General features: G+C 37.0%; 1 protein-coding gene across 1 annotated transcript; it reads left to right on the forward strand.

Annotated features, from left to right (window-relative positions):
• The first annotated feature begins 11,090 nt into the window (after positions 1-11,090).
• On the forward strand, positions 11,091-11,597 carry LOC145157521 (uncharacterized). Its single transcript, XM_079076549.1, has one exon. The coding sequence runs from the start codon at positions 11,091-11,093 to the stop codon at positions 11,595-11,597; it is 507 nt and encodes a 168-aa protein (XP_078932675.1).
• Positions 11,598-18,481: the final 6,884 nt, after the last annotated feature.

The following is an 18,481-nucleotide window of genomic DNA, read 5'->3' on the forward strand; positions in this document are numbered from 1 at the left end:
ATATATATTCTTGACTAAAGATGATTAAGGTCTCAATCTAAGCCTTTAGAACTGAAATGAAGTATATCCTCTCCCTTAATTATAGCAAAACAACTTTTTCAATCCCTGCAGCCTCACGAATTGAAACTTTTGTTTTCTATAATTAACATTGCTAACTTGCAACACTAACAATAATTATCATGCTCCCACTAACATGATGATTATTAGCATAACACTTATGCTCCCACTAGCTTTGACATGTACTCAGAAATCAGCTGGACTTCTAGAAATCAATACTTTATTGACTTTCTTACCAAAGTTCAGATTTCTGATACGAGATGCTTTGATAAAACTTTATCAAAATCATACACCTTTCCTTAGATAGCATGCATGTGTGTCTAAACAATTTCAGAACTATGAAAAGGGATGCCGTAATCATAGTCTCAATTGTTTAGACCTTTTGCCATCTGCTTCAAATCTACTTGGTGGAAGTGTTTCCTCACCATCATTTTCATGAATCGGAGAGAAACTTTATGACCCTTAGATTTTATGGTGTATGTGTTCTTATCCATGTGAATCGTCAAAACCATAGTCACAAGACAAGGATAATGACAAATCCAAACTCATATGGACTGAACTTATGCAATCTTAACTTCTTGCCACCTGGCAGTACAGGGCCTGCCATTGCTTCCAAGTTGTTATGCAACCAATTGAGAACTTTCAGAACTCCTATGCAAAGCCAACTTTAACTGGAATGGGCACATAATATGTCAATACTATAGGTTATAAACCTCAAGTCGTGTGCTAGTGAAGAACCTCAGGTTTTATTCTTGATTAGTTCTTGAAATTCTTTTTAGGATCTTTAAGACTCCCACTATCCTCTTGACATATAATACTATCTTGCCAAATATTCAAGAGATAGTGCGGATTCTTTATCAAGACAAACACTTCACACAATTGGCCTTAGTTAGTCTTTGTTTTATCCAAAACATCACAACTTACCAATTTCAAATGTACAAGAGTAGGACACTTTTACTCTTACATTTGACAAGTGTTTTAAACCTTTCTTTAAGATATGTCACTCAAGTTACAATCTTGGAGTATGACTCTAAGAATTGTTTTGGAACAAAGTATGACTCATCTTCCTGATCTAACCATTTCAACAATTCATGACTCTTCTTCTTAGTCATAAGAATGCACTAAGATGACCTTTAGAGGACTAATTGTGATATGATTTCTAAATCATTAAGATGATCACAAACATGATACTAAAGTACTCTCCCATCTTTTCAGATTTGAGAAACTTTTATCTTTCTGCCTAATTTGATTCTTCCCATTCGTTCTGCCATACATTGAGACTTTTCCAATGTTTCAGAATTATACTTAAACTTGTAAGTATAACCATATTTACTAAACTTTAGTAAATCATATAGTCTTAACGAGCTTTATGGTGGACATGACCAGTGCACAAGAATGTGTACTCGATCCCTTTAGTCCTTCACTTGACTCACATATCCATGTGAACAAGTAATTAGTCTTGATTTTCCAATGCTTGAAAGTTCTCATTCATCATATTATTCAACTTGCATGATTCCAAGTTTCGGTCCAATTGAAACTTGGGTGATGAGGAACTTTCCTGATTTGGTAAATTTAGACACTACCACAAATGAAAGAATCAAATCCATTTTCCAATATTGCTGTCAGTGGAATCATATAAGCAACAATTTTCCACAAATGCCATTGTAAGGATACTTCAAATAAATAAAATTAAACAATTTTCTTTTATTTTAAAACTTTACGGAAAAACTTATCCTTACAATCCACATGGAAAATCGTTGTTATCTATTCCTTAGCAATATATCATAACTTCTTAAGCAACTGCTCAAAATTCTGATGCGATCGAAATCCACCTTCGCGATCAGAATCAGCATATACTTCCTTTAAGCTTTCTCTCTATTCTTTGATTCTTAAAACATCAACATGTGACCCAGTCACATCATGTAATGAGGATCTCAGAATAGAACTTAACAGAGTTAGATAATGGGCTCTACATGATGTAGAGTCAAACTTATTGACTTTAACATCCTTGGGTAAATTTGGCAGCTTTGCAATCAACGCCCCTTCCTTTGGCAAAATAAACATATGGACCCTTTGGTAATGGGACTATCTCAGACTTAACCTTTCTCTTTACCATTTGGTCAACTGGGTTGACTATGGCCAATCCCTTTCCATTGGGAAGAGAATGCGTTTTCTGGATTTCCAGTGTCACCATTGTCACTGTCCATAAAGTTTTTGGGAAGTTGATCTTCTAATCAAATTTGCTTTACTATCGTTCCAAATCATTGCTGATTCAGAAGCACCAAGCAAATAGATATGATCATTAAGGTTCATGTCATAGTCTGTTTCATAGTAGTCCCAAAGGAACTCACTATGTGACTTAGAAAGTGATTGAACATCCAACTTTCTCAAGACTTTGACACCCAACTCTCCCGGCTTGTCAATATGTGACTTCATCTCTAAGATGTGATCACACATAGACCTTGCTTGCCATTAGGGCTTGAGTGACCTTGAACTTGTGGGTTAGGGAGAATAATTGGAGGAGGTGGAGGAAGAGAAGTATGAATTCCATGAGCCAAACTCGGGAAGTCATATTTATTAGGAAAGCTTGGTTTGGGAAGATCATTGTTGTCTAAACCAGACATCAACAATGGGAGAATTTCACGTAAAGTTGATTTAAGTCCTTAATATAACACCCAATATGATATATTAAGGTTAGGACCCAACAAACTATTTTATAACTTGGAAGAGGGATGCCGTAATCCAAGCTATAAAATATTCGAAGGTAGGTGAATGACGATTCACCAATTTCCACCAAGATAAACGAAATGTATTATTAGGTTTTAATTGGTTTTGAAACTCCTAGATTCTTTTGAGATTCATTGAACTTTTCAATGGCATGTTTCAATCTCGAGTGTGCCCTTCAGGTTTTGTGACTGGGATGCCGAGGATCACAAAACAAGGTGTGAAGTAAGCATGCAAATGTACTTGGTACCCTTAATATTTACCCCTCAATCAATGTGCCGGTTAACCACACACGCTCCAACGATACTATGATAAACATTATGTTACCCTTTGCCTACCTTGTTAAGTCCAGGTTAGTGTGCCGGTTAACCACACACGCTCCACTAACACCTTAAACAAAGTGCAAAGTGTAATTTCATGGATTAGCACCTTATTCACATTTTCCTAAGTAACTAAGATTGGGAATTTATAAGTGTTTAGTTACTTAGTATTTATCATTATACTTATAATGAAGGGAGAATTATAGTCCTTGTCCTACATGTTCGGCTAACGACCCTCCACCGGTCAAGGAAGCGGTAAGTGAGAGTAGACACCCATTAAACTGCCATTTTATAGGCAGTAACCTTATACCCCCCTTATAGACCGGCTTCGTGAATGAGGCCTACTAATGGTAAGACGACTTGCTCTTATACATATAATATATTAAACTTTTAATATTATAATAGTATAAGGGTGTATTTTAGACATTTAAAATACTTGGTGGTTTAATCTATTAATTAAACTAGACTTTTAATTTAATTAAACTCAAACCATATATTTATGGATTAATAATACTCTTTTAATTAAACGCTTTAATTAACTATTAATAAAGTCCATAAGAGTTAATTAGAACTATTCAACAAAACATCATAATTCCAATTATTAAACTCAAATTAAAACCATTTAATTAATTGTTTAAGTTATGAACCCAAGAGTTTTAGAATTCAATTCTTTTTTTCATAAAAAACTTTTCTCAAATTCCACAACTTGAGGGCAAGTTTTGGAATTCTTGAAAACCTTTGGATTCCATAACTTATGGAATTAATGGTGTTTTATGATGAAACTTTCCATGTTCCATAACTTAAGAACAAGTTATGGAATTCTTTAAAACATTAACACCAAATTTTGTCACTCCATAAAAACTTTGAATCAAATTTTTTTTTAAAAAAAAACTTTCATATCCATAACTTATGGAAGTTTCAAAAACCCTTAAGATCACAACTTTAAAAAAAACTTTTGAGCTCCAAAATTTTATGACAAAATATGTAACTCCTTGAAACATTTAGATCAAACTTTTAAAACTAATAAAATAATCATATCATTTTATCTTTTACTAAATTTGACCTAATTCAACTCATATAACAAATGATTCAAATTTTACAAATAATTCGTTTTTCACAAAACAAGTAATTATCTGAAAATTTGACACACGTCATGTTTTTTTTTCCTTTTTTTTCAACTTGAAAATAAAACATTTGCATCAATATAACAGAAAACAACCTGGCTCTGATACCACTGTTGGGTTTTGAGCATTCTAACACTCCTATGGTGTACATGCAACCCTATAAACCTTGGATCTATGTTTTCTCTATTATACATGCAAATATTAACTATTCCAAGGTTTCATCCTAACTAGCATATTATGAAGCACCTATACTACAAAGTTCTAGTTAGATGACATACCTTTTGATGTAGCTTGATGTCTTCAAGCTTTAAGAGCTTAGCCCCAATAGTGTGGAAGCCTCAAATGGAATCACAAATCACCAAAACACCTTGGAAGAACTTGAGAGAATATGTATGCACACTAAAATCAGCCCACTCTTATTTTCACACACTTTCACCAATTTTGTGAGCCAAGGACCCCTTTATATATTATGGAGGATTAGGGTTACATCCATGTAAACCCTAATACCCATGACCTTTCATTTACATAGGATCCATGGGTTAAGAGCTCCATGGACCATCCATGAAAGCTTAGCCCAACCTAAATAAACTTGGCCCATTCCATATAGATAAGAGTCCATATTTAATTAGTTCTTTTTGATCACTTGATTAATTGTTGATCAATACTAATTAAATAATATGATTCCATATTAATATATTAGAACTTATAATATATTAATATAAATCATAAATATACTATTCTCAAAAGACTATCCATATAAATTGTGCCGGTGAAGTGCAACCCAAATGGACCATGCTGGGTCGGGTCAAGTACATACCAAATATAGTTATGGACTTAGACATTAATCCAACACGAAGTCCATGGCAGGAAATCCTTAGCTGTTGTCCTGGCAACTCCTAGGCTATCAACACCAAAACATCACCCAGTTAGCAATTGGGTTCCCATCCATGATCCATAGTCCAAATCTTGGGGTAAAATGACCATTTTACCCCTAGCCCAACCAGACTCCTAACCGAGGCCCAAGTCCCAAAACCAATCAAGTCCAAAACCCCCCACAAAATCCATAAGAGCCCACTAATGGCCTAATTTCCAAATTGGGCCCAATCCCTCTAATGGGCCTTACCCTAAGCCCAAACATATTTATGACCCAAATTATCTGACTTCTGATGGCCCACTAAGGCCCAAAGACCCAAAGTCCAAAGTATGGCCCAAACCGAGGCCCAAAACAACTCTAGCCCATATCTGTTGAGTATGCGGGGCGTACTGCTCTATACGCTAAGCGTACAGGCTAAATGATGGGTACGCTGCGTGTACCTGCATGTACGCGCAGCGTACTGCTCTGTTAAGCCACTTTTCCCATTAAGTTCTTAATACTCTAATCCAAAAGCTACAATCACAGATCCAAGTCCTTTTCAACGTCTTAATCCATAAAGTCGCTTACTTGGTGGCTTACAACCCACCAAATGAGGCCAAACTTGAAATGTGACAACATACTTCCGTGCAAATGGCTAGAACTCATGCATGAACCCATTAAGACATTCAAGATGGCAACTTTCTACCTAAGGGACTCATTTAGCATAGAGAATTGCAACTCTAAGCCTAGGAGTCGGATTTGAACCATAAAGCTCTAATCTTGGGACCAAAAAAACTCCAAAACCATACAACACTAGATCTAAGCATGCTTGAGGAAAGTTCAAGGCTTTATAACTCAAGATGATCTGAAATGGAACCACAAACATGGATCTACTGCTTCTCCTTTTGATCCACCTCCTTGCTATGCTCTTCACTTGCTTGGAAATGGCTTCACAACTCCAAAATGCTCTCTAATGGCCTCCAAAGCTCAAAGGACACTCAAAGGTGGTTTATGGTTTCGTGGTCGCTGTCTAAAGATGAGAGGGGGGCTGATATCTAGGGCATAATGTTCTTTATATAGTGACACACCCTAAAAAATAGGGTTTAGTGACTTTGATCATACGTTGGGCGTACACCTCTACGCACCCGCGATCATTCACTCTTATACGTTGGGCGTACCCAGGTGAACACGTTCATACATCCTTGCATGCATGCGGCTGATCTGCCAAATATTTCCATTAGGGACTAGTTTTGCCAAAACCTTCAAAGTGCTATAACTTCCTCATCCGAGACCCGTTTTCAACGATCCTTATATCCTCGAAAAGGTGGCGAGAAGTCCTATGCTCTTAACCATACACCCAAGCCTTAAGAGCTTCCGAATAATACCCAAAATGCGAGATATCCATCTATAATCATACCCTTGGCTCCCGAAGACACAGTCGGATATTTGAATCACAACATCAACATCTGAAATGGCTAAATCCTTTTTTTCCCAAAGCTCTAATCCCCATGAAAGCTGATGATTGAGCCACAGCCCCAACTAATAAGGCGAATCTGAAACCGAATGTTATATTCTGATTTTTAGAATAAATCATTAACCACTCGATAAGGTGAGTGTTACGACCCCTCTTTTCCTTTTTTACATTTTGGGGGAAAATACATGTGCTAATTAATATAAATTACTCAAAAAATACTATTATAATTTCTTTTAAATGCTCACGGTACGGGGAATCTGGTTTGAAGGCCGCCTGGGTTGTTGTATTTCAGAATTTGCCAAACTGGTCTTGCCCTCTAGTGTTTCATGCCTAGCTCCTATCTGTAGATAGTAGTTGAAAAGTGTTATTTAACATATACAAATAATAAAAATAAAACAATATTGCTCGTAGACTTCAAGTATGTTATGAGAATACAGCTATTGAAATTACATATGCCTACTATTTTTAAATTTATACAAGGAATATACTTAATTAAGTGCCTTATGATGTACATGTTTAACTTCTATACAAGTTCATATTTCCTAAGTAGTTTTAGGCTGAGAGCATTTTCAACTACCTTAGTTAAGGGCTTTTAGTGATACATGATTCATTAGCTAAGATTAATCACTTAGCATACCCACACTACTATAACTGTTAATCTTCGGAGCGAGATACATATGTATAGATCTATACAGGATTGTCATCCCCACCTGCGGTTGCTAGCTACAGTCTCGACTGATCAATCGAAGAGGGTGATAAGTGTCTATCAATCATTACTGCAACGTATAATGAAGCGTTGTAGGGGGTAAATTCAGTCATGTAGCTCGGTTATAGGACTTACTAAAAACCTTAACTAAAAACTCTCACTTTTCACAAACCACGGACTTGGTTATTTTCAAACTATTTTTGGAGTATGGTTATACTTACAAAAACAAATACTTTTTGAAACTCTTTTAAAAGTATTATACCGCGGTTAAGAAAAAAACCTGTGACTCTCACCAAACTTGTGTTAACTTTGAAAATACATGTATTCTTAGGGAATCAATGAATCTCAAGCATATTCAGACATTGGAAAACATGGATTGCAGGCACTTTAAATTGTGACTTTTGTTCTGTTAAGCCTAACTGTTATGGCGATTCATGTGTTAGTACTATTATTGTTATTATCTATAAGAACCCTGTGTTCAAACATAATGATAAAATACAAATGTTGTCTTGTTTATTGTTGTACTTGTGCTGTATATTCAGTTTATCTGTGATCCATGAACTTAGTCGCACAGCCCGGCGTGTTCCGCCGCCTTGGCCGGGGGTGTGACAAATTGGTATCAGAGCTAAATTGGCTATAGAGAACTCGTATCCTCGAAAGAGGAATACAACTATAGCACCTAGCTTCTAATAAAAGTATTATTCATAGAACTACTTCTCGACTACATACGGTAGGGGAATCTGGTTTGGAGTGCCACTTGGGTTGCTGGATTTCTGAACAGCCTAAATACCAAAAATGGTTCTGCCCTCCGGCGCTTCATGTCTGCCATTGTATGTGCTCAGTAGTTGGGAAGTGCAAAAAAAATTAATAATACTACAAACCCCACCAACCATAATATATAAGAGTTTATATATACTCTGACCCGCGATGAGAACACTTAGTAAAAATTCTAAACATCCCTTCAACTAAAACTACCAACTCAACCATTTAGTTCAGACGCCTCAATTAAAGGTTAGTACTGTACATAAGTCATACCATTAATAAATATGGAATGCGCACCTATGTTATTTATGGTCAGGCCAGTGCACAACCAACCTTGAGCAAGGAGTTTGATTGACTACAACAGTTGAAAGTTTTAGAGATTGAAGAATGTTCTCAAGATTCGGCATAGATACCTAGTACCCTAGAAGCCTTATGCCAACCCCAAACTTCTCAAGATTCGGCATAGATACCTAGTACCCTAGAAGCCTTATGCCAACCCCAATCATCCAATAGTCTCCAAACTTCTCTCTTCCAAAAAAACAAATATTTCAGATCTCTCTATTATTTAAAATCATAAGGATTTCAATTTCCCCCCTTTCACTTGGAAATTTGGAAGATTTCCGGATCAATCACCTTTCACTTATCATTTGGAAGGATTTTTTGAATCAATATCAAATTGGAAATCTATGGGATTATAGGAACAATTTATACTAATACCCTATCATAAAATACAATACCTACATGCTCGTTTATGATTAAGTAGTATAACCAACTTAAGTGTGTCTTTTCTAAACGTTTAGAATAAATACCTTCAAGGGAATTTACAAGATTACCCACCATCATTTTGAATGGACCCAACACTAATGCAAACCATGATTACGCAAGGGATTGCCACCGCTTTAGCTACGTATGAGACTACCCAGAATGAATCGTCCGTAAATGGTGGACATAATGACGACATTCCAGTTCCTAAAAAAAACAACCCCATATCATGTTCATACAAGGATTTCCTAGCCTACCAACCCCCATCCTTCTTCGATTCAACTACCTTACCAACCTTACCCCGAGAGTAGTAGACTCATAATACAAGAAGATGGAGAGGTACATTTGGGGGCTAACTCCCCCAACTCAAGGTTTGGTTGCGGCATTCGGAACCACTACCTTTGATAGTGCTAAACAAATGGCCTGTCATTTGATTTAACAATATCTCAATCCAAAAACCACGACCCAACAGATAGAACATAACTAAGAAAAGGGTACGAAATGGAAGCACCACGAGGAGTCCAAAGGAGAACTTCAAGCTCCTCAAACCCAAGTCAGAACATGTGACTACCTATGACTCAAATACTCCTACTCGGTCTAAGTCCTACTCGGGGACAACTTTCCCCATTGTACCAAATGCAATTACCATCATGTCAGAAATTATGGAGAGATAATCTGCAACAAATGTAAACTGAGAGGTCATATCTTGAGGTACTGCAGAAAGACCCCAACGACTATGACAGGAGGAAGCCATAACTTCTTCGAATGCAACCAACCAGGGCATTTTAGGAAGGACTACCCAAAACTGAAGAACCAGATGGCAAAGGAACAACATATTTATCGCTACAGGAGATGCTCACCAGGACCCAACCATGGTTACTAGTACGTTTCACCTCAACAATATATATGCTTCCATATGATTTGATAATGATAATGATGTAGGCTTTATATTTTTTTTAGAAACACGATATAACCTAAATCTTGCAAACTTAATAAGACTTACAGAATAAAAATGGAAATCAGCCCAATTAGAAAACACTTTACTATTACTCGTCAATTGCCTTTTCATCCTTTACAACCATATCTTTCACGTCAACCTAATTTCTATGACCATTGAAAGTTCAATGTGATCATCACCACATCGAACAGAGGTTTAATGATACGAAAGAACCTTTTGACTACCCATACAAAATGAGGAATCCCTTGTGATTTACGGAGAAAAGGGAAGAAAGAACCTACAAGTCATCACTTGCAAGAAGGCAATGAAGTATTTCTAAAAGAGATGGTTCGCTTTTTAGCCCATGAGGTGGATACGCAAGACAAGGACAAGGAAATCAAAGACATATCACAAGTGTGTGACTACCCAGATGTATTTCCAGGAAATTTACTGGAGTACCTCCAGACAGACAGGTTGAATTCCGAATTGAACTAATCTCGGGTGTAGAACCAGTGGCACGATCTCCTTATCGTCTAGCTCCATCAGAAATGCAATAACTATCCATTCAAATCCAAGAACTTGTCGAAAAACGTTTTATCCGACAAGCTTCTCTCCAAAGGAAGCCCCGATATTGTTTGTCAGAAAGAAGAATGGATCGTTGAAGATGTGCATCGACTATCTAGAGTTGAACAAACTCACTATTAAGAACAAGTATTCACTCCCGAGGATCGAAGACCTGTTCGACCAACTCCAAGGATCCTGCTACTACTCGAAAATCGACCTACGATCCGACTATCATCAACTTAGAGCTCAAGAAACAGACGTTCCAAAGACAGCATTCCAAACTAGATAAGGTCACTAAGAGTTTCTAGTTATGCCATTTAGACTGACCAACGCACCAGCTATATTCATGGACCTTATGAATCGGGTGTGTAAACCTTAATTGGATAAATTTGTGATAGTATTCATCGACAAAAAAATTTAATATACTCACGAACCAAGGAAGAACATGACCAACACTTGCATTTAATTCCAGAACAGTTTTGAAAAGCGAAACTTAATGCAAAATTTTCTAAATATGAGTCCAGTATTAACGAAGCTCATTTCCACGACCATGTGGTCAGCAGTAAAGGGATTCATGTCGATCAAACGAAGATTGAAACAGTTAACAATTAGAAAGCACGCTCCAACTACTACGTAATAGACTTTAGTAAGGCGTGCGATACTCATCTGTTATTGGTTAAATCCTCATACAACAACAGCTATCACACTAGCATAAATGTTGCTCCATTTGAGGCCTTGTACGAGCGCAAATGTCATTCACCATTATGTTGGGAAGAAGTTGGAGGTACCCAACTAGCTGGAAAGCATATGGGGAATACACTATTCATTGGCCCGGAAATCATTCAAGAGACAACGGAAAAGATTGTTCAGATAAAAGAATGGTTAAAGATCGCACGTAGTCGACAGAAGAGCTATGCTGACAATAGACGCAAACCGTTGGAATTCAAAGTAGGAGACCATGTCTTACTAAAGGTTGCTCTGTGGAAGGGTGTCATCAGGTTTGGAAAAAGCGGAAAGCTAAACCCCCATTACATTGGAACCTTACAAGCTCACAAGCTCAAACTACATCAAGAGCTCAACAAGGTCGTACCACTCGATGAAATCCAAGTCAACACAAAGCTTCACTTCGTTGAGGAACCAGTGGAGATTATGGATCGAGAGATCAAAATACTCAAGCAAAATCACATACCTATAGTAAAAGTCGGATGGAACTATCATAGAGGGCTGGAGTTTACTTGGGAACGCAAGGATCAAATAAATCTGAAGTACCCACACTTTTTCAGTGATACTCCCTCCACTAGTAAAACAACTTAATAGTAGTACAAAATAGAGATGAATGTAAAAATTTTGGGATGAAATCCCCCTAACGGGGAGGTAAAGTGACATCCCGAAATTCAGGGCATAGATTTCAAATGACTAAATTACGGTAAATTTGTTTGTAAAGTAGCTAGTTCAGTTTTAATGCCTATGATGAAATATAAACGAGTTCAATTCAAATTTTATATGATATTAGATGATACTTTACTTTCAAACGTGTAAACTAACAACCAAATCAAACTGCTCAACTACAGCGCAGTCTAATGCGTCTAGAAAACTGATATTTTGCATTAAGCAGTTTTAAGCAAAACAAACATTAAAATATAATAGTACATGTTCCCCTATTTCCAAAAATATAAAGAACGTCCAAAACGGAGTTCGTATGCAAAAGATACGACCGTTTTAAGAAAAACAGAGAGTAAAACACTCGTTTTCTTTAATTGCGTAAAACTGAATCGATCCGTTGAGCCACTTACGCTTTGCCGATGGGATTTCTGAGAGTGTTTGTGGACTCAGGCTATAATCTATAATTTAATTTCACACTCGAAATAATTTTCACAAAAATATTCACAAAAGTCGCGAAAATGGACACTGCGAGCCGTTAAAACGCGAAATTTCAAACGCAATTTCCCGGAGATCCGTAACTCCAAAAATTAATCCGTTTGATGTTCCTGAATCCTTGAATTAAACTCTATCTCATGGTATTCCCGAAAAATTTTATAGATGTACGAGTCCGGATACACCCGGTTTTATGTGTTTTGGACATGTAATGGGGGTATAACCCCATGTGGGGCCCACATGTACAATAGGATGCCAAAAATCTGATATTTTCCTCAATTCCTTGTGCAAACCTACATGCACATTTCCTTTCCCTCTCCACATAACTTGCACTCCTCCATTTCCAAGTACAAGGTATGGCTTCAAAGTGAATGTGTGTATGGTTTTTTACGATAAAATGGGGCTTAGGGAACCTCCAAAAACACTGTAACATCCCAAATTCAGGACCAAAAATTGTGTTTTAAATAAGGAACTTACAAAATGGTTTACTCGAAAACATCATTGGTACAATATCAAACCCATAAGTCAATGTTATAAAACATGTCATAAAACAGTAATAATACCAGAGTACAATCCCAAGAACATCATAGTGCGGGAAATCATGTGTGTAATGCGCTGCAGTCAAGCCGGCTCCTTTCCCCATGAGGAAGATGTACCTGAAACCAAAACTAAAAACTGTAAGAACAAAGCTTATTAAGTTCCCCCATCATACCACATACCATACAATAACATGTCTAGCTAGGCAAACCTGGGTGTCAGCCTCCCCTTTGGTCTATTTCAACTGGATAGCTGCCTAGCATATCTGGGTGTTGGCCTCCCCTTCGGTCTGTCTCAACCGGATAACTGTCTAGCATATTTGGGTGCTGGCCTCCACTTTGGTCTATTTCAACCGGATATCAGGGACTATTTCACCCCTACCGCTACCACATAAAATCATAGCATACTGGCACATAGAACATAACAGATAGTGGCATACCAGATAATTACCACACAGACAATCATCTAACTACGAGCTCCTACTAGTGGGTCGGCATTGCGGCCTTAGACCCACTTCTACTGGAAGGTAACGCACCTCGTAAAGTTGAGTGTCGAATCTCACGGAAGGTAATCTCTAATAGCTGCTCCGATGACTCCCGACTATCATAATTATAATAATACTCAATCAGAATCGATACTTACTTAAGGTAAAATGACAATTTTACCCCCTTGACCTAATTTGAACCATTCCTAAGGCCCAATTCTAACTTATTGCCCATTCCATCCATGGCCCATCAAGGCTCCCTAAGGGCCCACTAATGGCCCAATTTTTTGAATTGGGCCATATCCCTCAAATGGGCTCAATTTAATTCCAAAAGTCCTTAGCCCAAATAGGAATTCCAAAAAGGCCCAACATGGCCCAATAGCCCAATACTCTAATTCCAAATTCCCAGGCAAGAACTATATTCCACAGTGGGCCATGGGGCCCAATAGTCCAGGCCCAGTCTTCCAAGGCCTAAAAGCCCAATGTAGCCACTCTGCATGCATACGCGCGGCGTACCTGGCATGTACGCCCAACGTACGTTGGCCTTGACTGAAAACGGGAAGTTGACCCAGTACGCGCAACGTACCAAGGTGTACGCCCAACGTATTGGCTAGCTTCCTAAATGTTCCATTTGTGACTTAATCCATTAAGTCTTCACGTCCAGAATGTAGATCCAGGTCCTCTAGGTCATCCTAGTTCATAAAGCCCTAACCAGTGAATTTTGAACACAATTTCATGCATTTGACTACAAGACTACAAGTCTACACTCTACAGTCTACAATGCAATCAATATCATATGACATGAAAACAAGTTAACAAGATTAGAAAAAGAACAGATGGATCATGGAACTTGGAAGAAGTAGTTTATTATCGTTTATAGAGATTGGAGAATACAGGTTTCAATGGAGAAGGAAGAAACCTGAAACCGTATCCAGTGGAGAAGGAAGAAACTGTAAGTGTATGCATTTGTGCGGCACAACTTGTTCTATGAATCCGAATTCAGAAGTTAGAAGTCAGAAGAAGAAGATTAGAAGAAGATTGAGCAGATCAGCAGAGCAGATGATGAGGGATTGAGGGCGCAAACACATAAATCGTATGCAGTGGAACTATGGAAGAAGAAACGTCATTTTTTAGCCGTTTAGAGCCTGAGCCGATTAGGGATATAATACATGGACTCCTTGGTTTATGGGGCCCTCTTGATATGGTCGCCCTAAGCCTTAACTTTGATTTACAATGCATTAAGCCGACCCTGCAAAAAAGAATTTTTTTTGTGAGCTGTTGGTAAAAGCGTGGCGCACTCCAAGAACAGCGAGCCACTCCCCAAGAACAACGACTAGCTGTTTCATTATCGAGCCCAAATTCCACCCAAGTTCAACCTGATAAAGCTAGGGGTTCATAATCGTTTCATACATAAGCAAAATATATAATCAGTTTCAAACAATTAACAATAAATCAAATGATTTAGACCTAAACTCAATTTTTGCCCAACCCCTAAATTTATATAAAAGAACATAATTATGGTAATTATAGCCTATTTATCCAAAAATTGAGCGTGGGAGTTTGTTAATAGAACCATTTATGAAAAGTTAGGTTATACAATTTCGGGAATTTCATATTTATACACGAAACCCCAAAATTGTTTCATGTAAAACCCAAGAACAAAAAACGACCAAATCTGTAAGCAGGATGGACATTTAAAAGGATTAGGGCTAACATTTGTGTACCTAATAAGTTGTGCACAGGAAAGTGAAGAGAAATTTTCCCTCGGTCCAAAAGCGTTGTGTGCTTGCTTGCATATGAGAACTAAATGAGAGAAACAGGGAGGAATCTTGAAGGGCATTGGGCGTAAAAGCGAAGCTGGACTGAAGAGAAATCGTGGGGTGCATATTATATGTGTAGAGTGCTTTTCCCAAAAATCAAAATACGTCACTTTTTAATGTTTGCTTTGCATCCCAAGAACAAATTTACCCATGCACTATCATCGGAAATGTATGAAGAGGCAGGGGACAAAAGAACATGATATATCGAGTAAGCCTACAACTTGTTAATGATCCAAGTTCTCATGAGGAATAAGATGTTCTTTTCGCACTTCAATAGATGATTTCTGCATGAACACCCCTAGAAGAAAACCATACGGATCTTTATCGATATGCAGTAGCCATGCCATATAATTAACACCAAGAACTATTACTTTGAAGGTATGATGACCAACAAGAAGACTAGTTACAAGAAGCACTAGTTGGTTGGATACTGCACGTCAAAGTAGGTCAACAATTAGACATCTAGGTTCTCCCTGATGTCTAAAAGGGCACTATTATCCTTAAGGGAAAATGACTTATCAAGGTAATTAACTTTTCGGTATGTTCACATCTGGGTAACTATCTTTTTTTTGTACACATCTAAGTAACAAACTTGTTGGAAGTGTTCAGATATGACCATTATGACCTGCTGTAGCAGGTTACATCCTAGATGTGAACACTTTTGACAAGTTCGTTACCTACATGTGTACAAAAAAATAGTTACCCAAATATGAACAAAACGAAAAGTAAGAGTAAATTACAAGAATGGTCCTTGTGGTTTGGGGGAATTTGTGTTTTTGGTCCCTAACTTATTTTTTTAACTCAGATGGTCCCTACTGTTTATTTTTGTTGCGCGTTTGGTCTCTGTCTTACCTAAAAAGACTATTGTGCCCTTATTAATTTATTTTTTAATTAATTTTTTTATTTATGTATTTATTTTTTATATATTAAAAAAAAATTAATAGACCCCACATATATGTATCTCCTCACCGTAAACCTGAAACCACATTTGAGAAACTTAATTTGGGTCTCACTGGTCACCATCCTATCTCTCATCCACCTCAACTTCTATTTCTTTTCCATCTTTAGTGACATCGACGTATTCACCATGCTTCTTTTTTTGGTCCTTCAACTCTGGCGAACCAACACCATAACCTACTGTCTCTTCATCTTTAGTGGGTTCACTGGGTTGTGGTGTTAACTCAATGGAGTTGAAGGACCGAAAAAAGAAGGGATGGTGAAGACGTCAATATCACTAAATAAACAGTAGGGATCATCTGAGTTAAAAAAATTTAATTAAAAAATAAACAGTAGGGATCATCCGAGGAGATACAGATATGTGGGGTCTATTAATTTTTTTAAATATATAAAAAATAAATACATAAATATGAAAGTTAATTAAAAAATAAATTAATAAGGACACAATAGTCTTTTTAGGTAAGACAGTGACCAAACGCGCAACAAAAATAAATGGTAGGTACCATCCGAGTTAAAAAAATAAGTTAGGGACCAAAAACACAAAAATCCTCCAAACCACAGGGACCATTCGTGTAGTTTACTATTACTTTTTGTTTTATTCATATTTGGGTAACTACTTTTTTGTACACATCTAGGTAACGAACTAGTTGAAAGTGTTCACATCTAGGATGTAACCTGCTACAGGAGGTCATAATAGTCATATGTGAACACTTCCAACTAGTTTGTTACCTAGATGTGTACAAAAAAAGATAGTTACCCAGATGTGAACATACCGAAAAGTTAATTACCTTGATAAGTCATTTTCCCATATCCTTAAAAACATAAAATCGTCAAATTAGTTACGACCCATCTTCAGAAACCATATTTCAAAAACAAAACTTTATGTAGGAAAATATAACGTTAAAATCCAACTTTAGGAATCCTTATAATGTCGGAAAGGCGATTTAAGAACGACATAAATATATCGAAGATAACTGTGTGAGAAGAATAATTGTAACGCCCTACTTTCGCCTTATAGTACTAACAACCTGTTACGTAAATATACATTTTTGATAGAGGACTATTTAGGATAAATAGTCTTAATGAAAGTCGTAGTAATGGAAAAAGCAAAATCGTGCAAATGAAGAACGCCTAAATCTGTCTTCGTATGAGGAAGTTATTATTTTTAGAAGTTTCAGCGCAGTAGTGCGCTGCACATAAATTCATTTTTAGATCGGCCGATTGATAGGAAAACCAATATAAACGAGATTTGAAGAGCTTGTGAATAAGAATTCGTCGACATAAAGACATTGTAGAACAAATGACAGATGTAAGAGTTAAGATTTTTATATGGACTTTAATAGTCTAAGTCTGTTAAAAATATAAGTTTGAAAATAAAATCAGAATTAGCCAACAGAGTCTAACTGAAAGTTGTAGTACTCGTTAATAGCTTTGCGTGGATATAAAGAACTTTGAAAACAGAATTCGTATGAAGAATATAGGATTTTTCAAAAAAATAAGAAATACGCACACATGCACGCGTGTGGTGCGACACACATCAGGCGACCGACATAGTGACATGGACCACCTAAATTTTGACACGTGGAGGAATTCTAATGGAATAACCTCAACGTCCCGACATAGTACGCAACACGCACCCAAATGTGCATCATTTCCTCACATTCAACCCTTTTTTCTCTCTGAATTCTTTTGAAATTTGGAGATCGAGTTTCTCTAGTTATTAGGGTATATTAGTAAAATTCTGAGATATCTAGGAGCCCGAAGAAAAGCAGCTTTTGGGTCGGAGTTCTGCCAACGAATTTCCAACTTTTCGCTAAGAAAATTCTATAAGTTAAGCTACACTTACTACGTTTTAAGTGTAACTTATATTTATATTCATACTTGTTATTATGAATGCATAAATAAGATTTATCAGTAACTCTAGTCGTAATACAAATTGATCTATTTACGCAAGAGGTGTCTTGAATGTGCACGTTGGTTTGGTTGTTGGATTTCAGAAAAACTATATGTGAAAATGATTATGCTTCCCAACTGTCATACCCGAGTGATCCTTATTTGATAGAACTCTCAGCATTCATTGGGATTAGTGAAAGATCTAGCCTTCTTCAATAAATTCCCATAGGGACTGATATGCTATAATTCTATAGTTTAATACTCTTTTTACGTGTTGGTCGCCAATAGGAACACCCAAATAGATATTAATCATCTGAGTAATTGTCCAGGTGAGTTATCTCACTATACTATGTATTACAATTTAAGTTCATGTATGTTATGATAAAGAGCTAGTAGAGTAGAGTTGATAGTACAATCTCTATGTGTGTAATTATTGTGATAGTTGAATTGTTTATTAAAATTTAGTTAGGGGATGATGGCGGAACGACAAAAAGGTCGGGAGCCTATAGGCACGTGTGCTGACAAAATTTCATGTAGGCCGTAAGTACACATAGAACCGCGTTGACGAAATGGCATATAGGTCATAAGTACACATAGACTAATGTTGACGAAATGGCATGTAAAACCATAAG

This window comes from Lactuca virosa, chromosome 2 (assembly GCF_052849685.1).
Source record: "Lactuca virosa cultivar CGN04683 chromosome 2, Lactuca_virosa_CGN04683_v6, whole genome shotgun sequence".
NCBI classification, from domain to species: domain Eukaryota; kingdom Viridiplantae; phylum Streptophyta; class Magnoliopsida; order Asterales; family Asteraceae; genus Lactuca; species Lactuca virosa.

Bases quoted from the DNA above. Each gene is read 5' to 3' on its own strand.
- LOC145157521 (XM_079076549.1), top strand. From the start codon at position 11,091: ATGGGGAATACACTATTCATTGGCCCGGAAATCATTCAAGAGACAACG.